Consider the following 16,337-nt stretch of genomic DNA (forward strand, 5'->3'; position numbering starts at 1 on the left):
TGCAAGCGTAGCATATTTCCAATTAAATGTATACTGTCAGCGCATGAAAAAGAGAAAAATCACAGGAGATAATCAAGCCTGATATGAGGACATACTTTTATCTCTGAATGAGCTGTCTCCGGAATATCCTGGAATATGTAGGAGTTTTGAACAGCACCTAAACACACACGTCTAGATCTGTGCAATATGTTTTAGAGGAATGGCTGAAATTGGTTTCTCGATGTAGGAAAATCTGACATAAATACGAGCAGTAGTGCATGTGAATAATTCATAAATGCCAATTAATGTGTGAAATGGGACAGGCTGACAGCTAAATTGTCGCACCGATGATGAGGTTCAGATGGAGTCGTAATGGCTTGGCTCTTAAATTGAGGTATTCTGAGGTTCAGGGATGTCCCCCTGCGCTTTTAAAACATCACTACAGCAGCTTTACTGTACGCCCTCGCTGAATTTGATTACATTACAAATGACCTAATCTCCGGCTGGTCCTCGCGGTCCCCTGTGATGTCATTATGAGCTGCAGGAAATGGATTGAAGGCTTCAACCTGATGAGTTTAGTGTCACACAAACATTGAAACTAGCGGTAGAACTAGCATTACACACTACATGTTCTATTCACATGTACATCTTAGGCAAAGTTTGGTTCTCGTGAGTCGGAAAACAAAACCAACACTGAAAATCTAATAATAATAATAATAATAATTACAGGACAAAAAGGTCTTTGGAAACAGCATTATAGCTTCGGTAACAGAAGCGTGAAGCACAGGCGAGAGTAAGATGAGCAAGGCTGCAGTGAATCTGTTACATTCAGCACAACAGCTTATTTATATGTACGTGTTGGGGTTTATTTAGCAGTATACACGTATTAGCACTGGATTTCGCACACATCGGGACAACATTCATGAAACACAAACACACGTGTAAATCATTCTTAAAGGACATTCTGACGTCACTAGTTTGTCAATGCTACATTCAGCGCAACATTTTGCACTTCATTTGTTGAATCTGAATTCTGCGAACGTTTGTATAAGTGCAGTGTTTACAAAAGTAATGGCGACGCGGTAAATGTTGCAACAACCTATTTCTTATTTTACTTTGCGTTTGAGATTTCACGTCAGTTTTTTTACATAATAATGGTTTAATGAGTACTTTCATGGTGATCTTGTGAACGTTTGTTTAACGCGACACACAAATGGTTTTATGATCAATTTCACAATGGAAAAAATGTCATTGTTATAGTTTGTATTAGAGCAGATTTTAGAAACATTTACCACAATCTTGTAGATCTTGCATATGCTGTGATGATCTAATACTTTTATTAGCAATATCATGGTGATTTCTTGAACATTTGTTTAACAATAATTTGTGCACAAAAGCTTTTTTTACAAACAATTTCGAAATGCAATTCCGATGGTAAACGTGTACACTCAATGAGCTTAACGAAGAATTTTATGGCAGGCATGTGAATCTTGCATTAAATACAAGTTGCGTATGTTTTCCTTAGAGCTGTGGCTAAAAATAGTTCGAGAAAATCGATTCAGAGACTTTCAAAACTCCTCACTATTCTCTCTTAAATTAATTTGTGCTTAGTTTTCTTTTTTTAACAATTTTACCGTGTGTTCTGTATTTTTCTGTATTTTTTTTTTACACAATAATGGCTTTATGAGTAATTTGATGATGATCTCGTGAACTTTTGTTTAACATGACAGTTTAAGCACAAATCTGTTGTGGCGATCTATACAAGATTTTATCGAATTTTTTACAATTTTACTTTGACTGACTGTTTAAACATTGAAGGTTTAGGAATTTTGTAGTGATTTGTAGTGATCAACTAGAAGTCAAGTTATTATTTCTTGCTCTTACAACTGGGATCAACAACAAGACCTTTGTCAGGTAGCGTAGTCTAGTTAAGAACGACTTCACTGCAAGCTAATGTTAATCTCATAAGAATGCCTTTACGAATGATTTACACACACACACAAACAAAATCGGTATTGCGTTTCACAAATGAGGCCCCACAAGTTTTGCGTAGTGTTCCCTTTCCTAATCTTAATCTGAACAATTTCAGTGGAAATAACAAAACAAAAAAGCATCTTAAAGTAATCCTTAAACTGACAATAACCTTGCCATGAAAAATCCAAAGGAAAGAAGTGTCTCTCTTTTAAAAAGCCATACTTATTTATCATCAACACAATAATGTTTAACGATTCCGTAATATATTATACTCTACTAAAACTCTATTTACATTATTGAACTCAGAATCTCTTCTTGACCTCTGAATGTGAAGGTCTGCATGGCACTGGAGGGTAGAGGCTACAGAGTTATACAGTAGTGCCACAGACAGGGGGCGCTATATCTTATCGGGGCGCAACTTAATAATAGCGTTCCATTATTACTGTTTAAGTTAAAAGTTCCCATGATCCTTAACGTTATATTTTAGTGTTATGCATTTAAAGTAACATTCCCACGGGGTCCATTAAGACTTCTGAATACATCCGTAATATCAGGCACACTGATAAACTCACGTTTAAGCTTTATATTTGTCTTTTTTCCCACCTGCAACACACACCTGGTGGATCAGCTACACTCAGTGGTCTGTTTCTCCATCCAGCACAGTATCAGTGGTGAAGGGATGTAAGGTGCACAGTAATATGCGTGTGTAGCGCAATCACACGTGTAATGCATATGCACACTAATACACGCAAACACACTCACTCAATCACTCTCACACTCACACACACCTGGCCCCCAGCGCCGTGTTTGGAATATGATTGATAAGGAGTCGGCTCTTGGTCTTGGTTAAATGTGTGACTCTGTTGGTAGCAGAGGAGGAGGAGCCAGAAGATGGCTGGACGTCTTGATTTTGTGGTGATTTCGAGTCCGAGCTGCTCATGTCCCCCAGCCGAGGTGCTCGCTGCGCTCCAGAGACTGGGTCTTGCTCTTATGTGGGGATGAAGGGCTCGGCGGGCTGCTCAGGTTGGAGCTGTTGGAGGCCGTGGAGTGACGTGGAGAGTCTGAATCCTGAAATCACGACAAACAAAGAGCGTTATAGCTTTAGAATAAGTCCATTAGAACCTATGACATAAACACAGAGCGGTAACACTTCAGAATAATTGCCCATTATAAGACCCACATGTTCAACATGTCTTTTAACACATAGTAGCACTGACACTGTTCTCTGTTTTACTGTTGTGTTTTTTTACTTGTAATACATGTCTTGTTTTTTGCATGGTTTGCTTTCTAGCTGTGTTTTATCATTTTGTTTTTACTGGTGTTAAACTCTTTGGTCAACCTTGGTTGCAGTAAGGTGCAATATAAATAAAGGCTGATTGATTGCTTGAATAATGGTCCATTAGGTAATGCATTAACAAACATTTACTAATGCATTATCAATATCCAAAGTCGGGCTTGTTAACACTAGTTAATGCACCGTGAGTTCAAATGAACTAATATTCTTTACCTTAAATAACATTAACTAATGTTGAACAAGATCAATAAATACCGTAATAAATGTATTACTAATTGGTTGATCATCTTAGTAAATACATAACTAGCATGAACTATTGGGCCAGTATTTTAAAGTGTTACCCACAGAGCATATAAATTAAAGACTCAATACACTCACAAGTCTGAGGTCAATATTATTTTATATTTATTAGACCATTAATTTGATGAATGGACAGTCAAAAAAACTGTCTATATTTACCAAAGCTTTTGGTTTCAAAAATGCTGATATTCAGAAATGTCTTTATATACATATATACAGTTACAGTCAGAATATTCGCCCCCTTTGATTTTTTTTTTCTTTTTTAAATATTTCCCAAATGATGTTTACAGAGCAGAGGAAAGGTTCACAGTATGTCTGATCATATTTTTTCTTCTGGAGAAAGTCTTATTTGTTTTATTTCGGCTAGAAGCAGTTTTTAATTTTTTATAAACGCCATTTTAAGGTCAAAATTATTAGCCCCTTTAAGCTATATTGTTTTTTAATAGTCTGCAGAACAAACCATCATTAACTTGCCTAATTACCTAACCTGCCTAGTTGACAAATTAACCTAGTTACGCCTTTAAATGTCCCTTTAAGCTGTATAGAAGTGTCTTGAAAATAATCTAGTCAAATATTATTTACTGTCATCATGGCAAAGATAAAGAAATCAGTTATAGAAATGAGTTATTAAAACTATTATGATTAGAAATGTGTTGAAGAAAATCTCTGTTAAACAGAAACTGAGGAAAAAATAAACAGGGGAACTAATAAATCAGGGGGGCTAATAATTCTGACTTCAACTGTGAGTGTGTTATATTATATTATATATAGTATTAAACTGCACAGTGGTTTTCACTATTGATAACAATAGGAGATTGATTTTTAAAAATTGCATCATGTGACATGTGGAGTACTGCAACTGAAAATATTGACATATATTAAATGGATATTACAGACCAAATGTGACGATTCACAATAGTATGTTTTATTGTATTTTGAAATATAGCCTTGGAGATAATTAAAGATCTTTTTTAATGAATGCACAAATGTGGATTCTGCATAATATCAGAGAAACTGCTCACTTTAAGTATATGATTTCCCAAAGTAATTTCCTGGAAATGTATTATTTATGACTGTAAGAAAGACAAATTAAGCTTGTTAAGCTTGAAAGAAGATAAATTTCAAATGGTCAAAAAAAAATTAAAAATCTAAAATGACTGCTTTTAAAGCAACACCACTAAAAACAGCCACACATTATTCTTTAAAATAAATGATTTAATCAAAATTAAAATAGACTAGTCCGCCTACTGAATAGTCTGACTAATTCATACATTTAGTTTGTTCCTTAGTTATAAGGGGTCTGCACAGCGGAATGAACTGCCAACTATTCCATCATATGTATTACATAGCAGATGCCCTTACCCGCCGCAACCCAGTACTGGGAAACACCCATACACTCTCACATTCAAACACACACTCATACACTACAAGCCAATTTGTTTACCCAAATCACCTATAGCGCATGTGTTTGGACTGTGGGGGAAACCAGAGCACCGGGAGAAAACCCACGCCAACACAAGGAAGAACATGCAAACTCCACACAGAAATGCCAACTGACCCAGCCGGGAATCCTTCTTGCTGTGAGGAGACAGTGCTAACCACTGAGCCACCGTGCCAGGCATTCTGACTAATAAATGTACCAAATGCATGTTCCACCTACAAATCAAAATATTCATTAAATCCAAATGTTAAATGATTAGTGATATTGCATGTAGTTTATTTATTCTTATTTTAGTCCTGGGTCTTGCCTTCAATAAAGGCTTCAAGAATTATATTTGTTATGCTGCGATTTTTGCAGTTGGAATAGGGTATATGCCAGAAGCATGCTAATGGGACTTTTATTTAAGCAAACCAGTAACCTGGGTTAAGCGCTTCTGGTGAACTATGCCAATGCAAAAAATCGACACGTTTAAGGTCTGTTTCTTCTTTAAAAATCAGCAATCTCCACTGGCTGAGTGATATCCGATATAAAGTGGGTATCAGATTGTACAAGAAGCCTGCATTAAATAACATTCCCCGCCATGTCTTTAAAATATGAACATTTATTTTACCCCAGTATATTCAATGGAGCTTCTGCACTAGCCTGCCGATTCTGTCAGGTGCGTGCGAGTAAACGGCTTTTTGTCTCGTTTTACGCTTGACCAGCTAAATGACTGCCAAAAATCTGTTTAACACTGAATTGTATTGTAATTACATTACAACATCAATGCTGTAAAAGGAACCGTATAAATGGGAAAAAACTCACACTAACAGGTCACCCGGAAGTTTATCAGTATGGGAAACAACACTCGGCATATACCCCTATTGTTCATTTAACCTGGATGTAAAAATGTAGGTGTCATAATGAGCTAATTTATTGAATACCTGATAAAAAGCTGTTTGAGGGGTGTTACAAAATGTCCACCGGCCAGTAATAAACAACCATAACATTGAAGAAATGCTGTAAACTAAAAAAATAAACTAATTATATTTCAAACTTGCAGAATACACGCATCACTCAACATTTATTCAAATGAACTGAAATATCTTGAACTTACTTCTCATCCATTTACTAGGGTGATGTAAATTGTGGCTTTGACATAAATCTACTAATCCACCCCGCTGGCACACTCATTGGCCGATACGTCTAAAAAATAGGCAAACATCAGCTGATTAAACAGTTCATCTTGACTAGCTTAAACAACCCACATCCATAATCCTCCACTACGAAATCTAAAAATAAACAGATAAAGGTACTACATGACACATAAAGGGATCGTTCACCCAAAAAAAAATACACATTTACTTGCTGTCACGTGTCAACACAAAGTGGATACTTTGAAGAATGTTGGAAACCCTGTAACCATTGACGTCCACAGTAGGAAAACAAATACTATGGAAGCCAATTGTCACAGGTTTCTAACATTTTTCAAAATATCTACTTTTGTGTTAAACAAAATTTAATTAATGATGTAAAAAAAAAAAATTATTTTGGGGGTGACTATCCCTTCAACACTAATACTAACACTGAAGCTAGCAAACGTTACACACTTCCACCACCTACACAGATCAACACGCTTTTAGTGTGAAACCACTCGGTTAAAAAATCCACTTTCTCCATCTGAGGTGACATAAAAACACATGACGGAGCTACAGGGTTCAGATCTAGGGGAGCGGGTCATGTATGTTACCTTAGCGTACTAAGCAGGGTCCTTAAAGCCCTTTTCAGATCAGGGGTCTTCTCTGTGGGTGAAACTCCTGGCCACTAAAGAGTCACACACAGCACCCACACGTCATTATACAGAGTCGATGTGCACACGGTCAAACATGAGGCAGAGGCGAAGGCTGTGTGTGTGTGTGTGGGTGTGGGTGTGTGTGTGTGTGTGTGTGTGTGTGGGTGTGGGTGGAGTGTTAGCAGGTCAACACATCAATCTGTGGATTGGTGCCACCTCAACACACTCAACACATGCATAGAGCGTGAGAAAGAGAGGATGGAGAGCCACATTTAGCAGGTGGAAATGAAACAAATGTGTGTGTATTGGTTTTAGGAATTGCATAACACACTTCTAGTGCTCTCTACTGAGTTTAGCTGTGGTCACAATCACAAAGAGCTCCAGAGAGAAACCATTTACCTGATCTGAATTGTCTGGAAGTCAAAACTGACATGTTAAAACCAACCATGATACAAATAATACACCATAAAAGGGCAAAGGCACATTCACAATTGAAATCCCATGTGTTTCTAGTTAGAAGAAGGCGCTATTATTCCCACATGACTTTATTTATCTACATAGAGGACCTCATTTTAGCAAGAAAAAATGAAAAAGTCTGATTTTCAAATATTATGGTTTCGAATTCAATTTGTTTTCAACTCAGACCCTGGGGTCCGTTCTTCGTACCTCGCTTAAATGATCTAGAGCACTCGGCATATCCTGGATCTTTTAATCTTGATAACCGATCTCTGGCTAATTTAGTTTGTTTGTTTGCTTGCTTTAATTATAGAGCACATTTAAAAACAACAAATGTTGACCAAAGTGCTTTACGATACAACCAACATAAAAAATCTCTCTCTCTATATATATAAACAAAATATGTAAAACAGTTTAAATAATTTATTGCAATCCAAAAGCAAGAGACAGAAGGTGATTTTTTAAATGAGACTTAAAAGCACAGAGGGACCAATCCACAAGACGAGGGGCTGTGACAGATAAAGCCCAGTCACCTTTCTTCTGTCACCTTGTTCTTCAAACAAGTTCACGAATCAAATTAAAAGATCTGAATGAACTGATCTGAGATCGCTGCAATGTCGCGGCACAGCAGCGTAATGACATTATCATCTGATTAATATTCAAATTATCCATGCAAGCAAAATGACCCAAAAATTGCAGTAAACAGTTGATACACAATAACTTTCCACCTTTGTTGTGGCTGCAGGCTTTACACTTTCATGTGTCAAGAGTATTTTATGTGTCAAGAGCAATTTATTTCGTTTTAATTTTCTCAATCCTGAATGTTTAAATTAATTTTGCATCAAAAAAAAAAAGGGGCCCCAAAAAGCTTTGTATATTGGTAAAGTTTGTCTGCAACTTTTGCGAAGCATCAAATCCCCGCCATAATTAGCTGTCAAAACATGTGCATGACTCCCATAAAATATTATTTAAAAAAAATAAATAAATAAAATAAATAAAAGAATATTGGAAAATTCTATTATCATACAAAAATTGTACTAAAGCTGGGTCGGTACCTTAAAATAGTACCCGTTTGTATCCAAAAAGTCCATATTAATAAATATTCTCTTTGAAAACCCCTTGGGGACGACCACCACTGTGACTTTTATTTCAGTGTGTAGATTAAATAACAGTCTTTATTTGTATTATTTATTTGTTTATTTACTATCTTTTATTTATTTTATTTATTTATTTTAACTTACTTAATCCACGTACAAAGAACGAACCCCTCAAAGGTTGTTTTTGGTCCTAAGTGAATATCTGAAAACAGCAGACAGAGAAAGTTCTAGCGCTGACCTCTCTGTCGAACTGGGAGAGGGGGGGCATCACCACCGCCGTCCATGCCCCCTCCGGATGACAGAGAGCCATCAGATGTGGATGTCCATCTGCCGTTTGGTGGAACCATAGCTGCCGACAGAAAAGTCCCGTCTCAGTGCGCTGCCATTTTGAGAGGAGGAGCCTGGGATATGAGACACATTAGCATTAACAGATCTTTTTTAAATTTAAAACAATATAATTAAAGCAATGTCCCCTGTGCTGATTGAGAGCGCTTCTCTTCCTGTTAAACTAAACAGTCATCGATGACAGAAGCGTGCTCCGGTTTGTAGGTAAAGCAGTGTGAGTGCAGGCTGAGGGGAGGAGGGGACAAACACACTTCGGCATGGTTCAAGGCAACTGTAGCTAGTGTGAGTATGCCCTTATAGACTATTCAATTTGCCTTTAGGGAAAAAAGAGCCAGAATTGAGCTTTTAAGGGGATTTTTCTTTGTAAAACATGTCATTTAACTTGACTTCTTAAAGTTCCATTGTTCTACCAAGGTACTAAATGTTTTCTTAAATTTATATCTTTTACAAATACTTTCTGTCTTATTCATATCCATAAATCTCTGCATGTGAATGGATATTTGTGCACTCACGTGTGCCGAGGCCGCTGCTGGCGCTCATAGATCGGCCCGGTTCAGGCCTGGTCTTGCTGATGGAGGGGATGCTGACGGATGCTCCCAGAACACCACGGCTCTCCTGAGAGCGCATGTTCTGAACAATACAAAACACAATGGTCAGAAAACACCTCAGGCATTTTAATATAATCAAACAATAAATAAAAACAAAATCTGTGGTAAAAGCACAACAATGGCACTGCACAAGATATTAAACACAGGTCAATTAAAAGATTTTCTCAGTTTTTAAAAATATACTTAATTATTAGCCCTCCTGTGAAATGTGTAATCGGTTTCAAATATTTCCCAGATGGTGTTTTGTTAGTTGTTTTCTATAATGGTTTTCTTCTGGAGAAAGTCTCATTTCTTTTAGTTTTGCTGGAATATAAGCAGTTTTTAACATTTTTAAGGTCAATATTATTAGCCGTCTTAATAAATAGCTTTTTTTAATTGTCTACAAAACAAACCACTGTTATCCAATAACTTACAATAACCTAATTAAGCCTTTTAATTGCACTTTAAGCTGAATACTAGTATCTTGCAAAATAAGAAGTAAAATTATGTACTGTCATTATAGCAAAGACAAAACATACTAGTTATTAGTTATAAAATCTTATCTCTGTTAAACAGCACTTGGGAAATATAAAAAAATGTCAATTTAGCAGGAGGGCTACTATTTTACCTTTAACTGTACATACAACAAGCAAATACTGTTCAACAGTGGTTCTCAAACTGTGATACGTGGAAGAATCGCTGAATAATAAAAGAATAAAATGAACACTTTTTGAGGCATATGATAACACTGAGACTCATGTGATCAGACAGCATCGGCTGTTCCCTGAAGCGTATGATTACACCGTGCTTAGAATGTTTACTTTAGTGCATCGCATCATCAGACGCAAAAAACTAGTCCGCTTGGCGCAGAGCTAGAGGAAGAGGTGGGCGGTGCTTGTGTAGCAGATATGCGCTAGAGAAGCCCTTCTGCAGAACAGTGCTGTTGTGTTGTGTACTGCAAACTCAGGAATTTCCCCATGCTGCATCATTGGAAAACATTACAAATGTGTTCAAATGTGTGCTCGTCGTTGTGTAAAACAATGCTTGTTTTTAATATATAAAGTTATTGTTTTGTAAAGCTTGTGGCTTTCGGTTTAGTTTGTTTAGATTTAAGCTTATTAATTTGGATGTGATTCAAATGGCGCGACACACAGAACATAGACTCAAGAAACTTTGCCATGCTTAGCTTAGAGGTCGAATATAATTAAAGTTAGTCTATGTGTGCACAGACGGAGGAACTGCCAACTGTACCCGAGTCTGCTTGAAAACAGCAGTCAGTGAACGGTTAACGCGAACTTCACGGTTCACTTAAGATGTGATCTCATTCGCACCAAATCACGGAAATACCACACGTATGAATTTTTCAAGCACTGTATATATGAATTTTATCACTCGCTTTTCTGACACACATAGCTCTACTGTAAATGACGTGAAGCAGATCTAATTTTATTTAAACATGTCATTTCAAACAATATATTTAAAATACAAGTTAATGTTTAGATTTAATGATATACAAATACCTCATATGTACATGCAACTTACATTTCAAAATGTATAAGAAAAATGTGTGTATATATATATATATATATATAATATATATATATATATATGACATAGTCTATATCAGGGGTCACCAATTCGTTCCTTGAGGTCCGGTGCCCTGCAGGGTTTAGCTCCAACTTGCCTTAACATACCAGCTTGAGTGTTTCAAGTATGCCTAGTAAAGCTGCGGTCACGCTTGACTTTTCTTCCCATAGACTTCCATTCATACGCACGCGAATGCGTCAGACCGGAAACGCAAGGCCATGCGTCAAGTTTGCATGTTGCTGCGGTGCAAAGTTCAAGCTTGGTGAACTCTGACCTGCGAAATCGCATCACTTGACTGCGTGAGACCAATCGAGGATCAAAACATGACCTCTCTGGACAGAAATTTAAAACATGGAGCGATAGCTCGCTTTTTTAATGTCTAAACATCTAATGTCAACATTAATCCCGCCCCTTTTCGCAGTGCAGTCCAGCAGAATTTCGCACACACAAAGCCCAGTGTGACCGCAGCTTCAGACTTTGATTAGGTTGTTCAGGTGTGTTTGATTAGAGTTGGAGCTCAAATCTGCAGGACACCGGCCCTCCAGGAACAAGTTTGGTGATCCCTGGTCTATTTATCAGGTCTAAGCAACATTTCAGGTTTTGATGAATAGGCTACTATACATTAATGCTTTACAAGTACAGCAGTTTTCTTTTTACTTACTAGGAACAGTGCCATTTTAATTAACTTTTGAAAACACATTTTAATTTAAACTGTGAAGTTTTTTGTCTGCAAAGACAGTTAAAGTTAAAGGCTGACAATGATAATATTCTTAATAATAAAAATTGATCTGCCTCGTTTTTGAACTGTGCAGAGCTGTAGCTGCTGAATTAGGCCTATGCTACTGTATTTCAATACTGGTCATTATGGTGGTATGGAGAGACAATTTTTTTCTGAGGTGGTACTTAATGAAAAAGTTTGAGAACCACTGCTGTACACACATGAGATAAAAACTTAACAAGTGTGTTTATTATCCAGTCTGTTTGCTAAGAGATCATACTGGCGATCTTAAAAATAATCATGCATACACCAAAAACGCCCTGTTAAAGTTTTTTAAACATGATTTCAATGCCTAAATCTAAAACTAAATAAAGAAATAAACGGAGAGATGATATGGCATGCAGAGAAAAGACAGATTGCAAGTCGAGCATAATTGAACTGTGATGCAGCGAGATGCTCTGCGGTGTGAATGTGAGCTAATGCATGTGGGTATAAACGGATTCTCTTCAGAGAGAGCAGATGGAGTGTTTCTGTGCGCCTCTCTGGTCCTACCAGAGAGCAGATGGAGGCAGGGGTCCCGGGGGCGGAGCTGAGGGACAGGGAGTGGGACGAGACAGGGGAGGAGTCCTGAGACAGGAAGTTGTCCGCAGAGGTGACAGTCATATGATAGACATGCTCAAAGCTGGTAGGGGTGGAGATGAGGTGCAGACGAGGAGAGGGAAGAGGAGAACCGGGCTACAGCCAGAAAAACCCAAGAGAAGAGGAGAAATGGAGGAGAATGATAAAATATAGATGGCATGCAAAAGTTTACGGTGCAATAATGCTCTGAAAAGTGATGATGAAAGAGAACATGAAAGCTGAAGTCATTAAAAGACAATCTGAAACCAAAATGGAGCCCTTATTCACTTCATAAATAGCTGAGTTTACATGGATTCATCATTAGGGATTTGTAAAGAGTTATAAACACAAGAGAACAGGAGAAATGAAACATTTAGATGCATGCAAAGGTTTACTGTGCAATAAAGCTATGAAAAGTGAAAATGAAGAGCTGAAGTCATTTAAAAGACAATATGAAACCAAAACTGGCCTTATTTACTTCATAAATAGCTGAATTTACATGGATTAATGATTAGGGATTTGTAATAAGATTTATAGCCCACTCATGTGTAACCATGGCCATCTAAATGCATTGGTCAAATAGTTTTATACGTGGTGGTTCAAACCATTTAGTGTAATAGACAGGACATGTAAACACTTGATAAGATAGGAAATGTAAGCTTGTGAAAAAATGATGTTTTTGTGGGGATTTTTCAGATTTAAAACTGGCGAGCATGTTTTTGTGCTTATATCTTGGGCTGGTTTATGGGTCTACTCACACTAGGCTATCCGAACCGTGCCCGGGCGCGTTTAACCCTCAAAGCACGCCTGAGCTCGAAACTGAAGACACGACGTCACTTTTAAGGGACTGTTTGATATGGATTTATAAATCATTTTTACTTTACAATGAACACGAACTGTCAAGGTTTATTAAAGACGCAAACACCCTGCTGCACATCAGCAGCACCTTCAGCAAACCTCAGCAAAGATTTAACTGTGTGTCACTGCATATCAAACGGCTTAAAAATAATACAAAACAATAGAACTAAAGCAATCTCCATTGTACTGAGTGAGAGCGCGTCTCATCTGTTAAACTGAACAGTCACATCATCGTCGATGACGTAAGTATGCTATGGCTCGGAAGGTTAAGTGCAAAGTGAGTGCAGGCCGAGGGGGAAAGGGAAAGGGGGACAATCGTGCCCGGGCAAGGTTCAATGCAACTGTGCCTAGTGTGAGTACACCAATTCATTGAATCATTCAAATAAATTACCAATTTGAACAAAGAAATTGACTTAAGGGCGACACATTGGCTCAGTGGTTAGCACTGTCAACTCACATCAAGAAGGTCGCTGGTTCGAGTCCCGGCTGGGTCAGCTGGCATTTCTGAGTGTAGTTTGCATGTTCTCACCGTGTTGCCGTGGGTATCATCCGGGTGCTCCGGTTTCCCCCACAGTCCAAACACATACTATGCTATAGGTGAATTGAAAAAACTAAATTGGCCGAAGTGTATGTGTGTGAATAAGTGTGTATGGGTGTTTCCCAGTACTGGGTTGCAGCGGCAAGGGCATCCGTTGTGTAAAACATATGCTGGATAGGTTGGCGGTTCATTCCACTGTGGCGACCCCTGACGAATAAAGGGACTAAGCCGAAAGAAAAAATGAATGAATGAAATTGACTAAATGATTAAAAAGAGCAGTTAATGTATCTAAAATCTAACTCGATATTAACTTCCTGTTTGTTGAACGTGTATAATAATCAATATCACATTAGAGATCATGCTTGTATTGACATTCAGGAAATGAATGATACTCAACTACGTCTACAAAAATAATACAATATAGAGAGCTCAGCATAAATGAGTACACCTTTTAATAAATAAATATTATTGTCTATTTCTCAATAAATATAGGGAATATTTGATGGTGCATACAAACAAAATTAATTAATTTTATTAATCCATTAAAATAAGAGTTTGACATCTGAAGTACTAGAAAAATAATCTTCCTTTACGCACTCTTCACAGCAGCATTTGGTTAAATTAACAGTGTTACCAATTCTGGATTATGCTTTAAAAACTCTCCTTACAAACTGGATGTTATTTACCATGCAGCAATTAGTTTTGTTATTGGTGTGCCATTTAATACTCATCACTGTCAACTGTATTATTGAACTGGCCTTCTCTTCAATCACGTCGACAAATTCATTGTAAATTGTCGCACCGATGATGAGGTTCAGATGGAGTCGTAATGGCTTGGCTCTTAAATTGAGGTATTCTGAGGTTCAGGGATGTCCCCCTGCACTTTTAAAACATCACTACAGCAGCTTTACTGTACGCCCTCGCTGAATTTGATTACATTACAAATGACCTAATCTCCGGCTGGTCCGCGCGGTCCCTGTGATGTCATTATGAGCTGCAGGAAATGGCGTTGAAGGCTTCACCTGATGAGTTTAGTGTTCAACACAAACATGTGAAACTAGCGGTTTAGAACTAGCATTACACACTACATGTTCTATTCACGTGTACAGCTTAGGCAAAGTTTGGTTCTCTTGTGAGTCGGAAAAACAAAACAAACACTGAAAATCTAATAATAATAATAATAATAATTACAGGACAAAAAGGTCTTTGGAAACAGCATTATAGCTTCGGTAACAGAAGCGTGAAGCACAGGCGAGAGTAAGATGAGCAAGGCTGCAGTGAATCTGTTACATTCAGCACAACAGCTTATTTATATGTACGTGTTGGGGTTTATTTAGCAGTATACACGTATTAGCACTGGATTTCGCACACATCGGGACAACATTCATGAAACACAAACACACGTGTAAATCATTCTTAAAGGACATTCTGACGTCACTAGTTTGTCAATGCTACATTCAGCGCAACATTTTGCACTTCATTTGTTGAATCTGAATTCTGCGAAACGTTTTGTATAAGTGCAGTGTTTACAAAAGTAATGGCGACGCGGTAAATGTTGCAACAACCTATTTCTTATTTTACTTTGCGTTTGAGATTTCACGTCAGTTTTTTTACATAATAATGGTTTAATGAGTACTTTCATGGTGATCTTGTGAACGTTTGTTTAACGCGACACACAAATGGTTTTATGATCAATTTCACAATGGAAAAAATGTCATTGTTATCGTTGTATTAGAGCAGATTTTAGAAACATTGTACCACAATCTTGTAGATCTTGATATGCTGTGATGATCTAATACTTTTATTAGCAATATCATGGTGATTTCTTGAAAATTGTTTAACAATAATTTGTGCACAAAAGCTTTTTTTTACAAACAATTTCGAAATGCAATCCGATGGTAAACGTGTACACTCATATGAGCTTAACGACGAATTTATGGCAGGCATGTGATCTTGCATTAAATACAAGTTGCGTATGTTTTCCTTAGAGCTGTGGCTAAAAATAGTCGAGAAAATCGATTCAGAGACTTTCAAAACTCCTCACTATTCTCTCTTAATTAATTTGTGCTTAGTTTTCCTTTTTTTTTAACAATTTTACCGTGTGTTCTGTATTTTTCTGTATTTTTTTTTTACACAATAATGGCTTTATGAGTAATTTGATGATGATCTCGTGAACTTTTGTTTAACATGACAGTTTAAGCACAAATCTGTTGTGGCGATCTATACAAGATTTTATCGAATTTTTTTACAATTTTACTTTGACTGACTGTTTAAACATTGAAAGGTTTAGGAATTTTGTAGTGATTTGTAGTGATCAACTAGAAGTCAAGTTATTATTTCTTGCTCTTACAACTGGGATCAACAACAAGACCTTTGTCAGGTAGCGTAGTCTAGTTAAGAACGACTTCACTGCAAGCTAATGTTAATCTCATAAGAATGCCTTTACGAATGATTTACACACACACACAAACAAAATCGGTATTGCGTTTCACAAATGAGGCCCCACAAGTTTTGCGTAGTGTTCCCTTTCCTAATCTTAATCTGAACAATTTCATGGAAATAATAACAAAACAAAAAAGCATCTTAAAGTAATCCTTAAACTGACAATAAACCCTTGCCATGCAAAAATCCAAAGGAAAGGAAGTGTCTCTCTTTTAAAAAAGCCATACTTATTTTATCATCAACACAATAATGTTTAACGGATCCGTAATATATTATACTCTACCTTAAAACCTTCTATTTACAATTATTGAACTCAGAATCTCTTCTTGAAC

At 37.1% G+C, this 16,337-nt stretch overlaps 1 protein-coding gene across 1 annotated transcript in view; it reads right to left on the reverse strand.

Moving 5' to 3' along the window:
• Positions 1-549: 549 nt before the first annotated feature.
• The window catches only part of cdc42bpaa (CDC42 binding protein kinase alpha (DMPK-like) a), a 157,389-nt gene continuing 141,601 nt past the window's right edge, over positions 550-16,337 (reverse strand). The window contains exon 40 of the mRNA XM_056476987.1: positions 550-3,021. Coding sequence (XP_056332962.1) covers positions 2,890-3,021 — 132 coding nt within the window. The 3' untranslated portion in view covers positions 550-2,889. The remainder of the gene's footprint in view (positions 3,022-16,337) is intronic.

This window comes from Danio aesculapii, chromosome 17, assembly GCF_903798145.1.
Source record: "Danio aesculapii chromosome 17, fDanAes4.1, whole genome shotgun sequence".
NCBI lineage: Eukaryota > Metazoa > Chordata > Actinopteri > Cypriniformes > Danionidae > Danio > Danio aesculapii.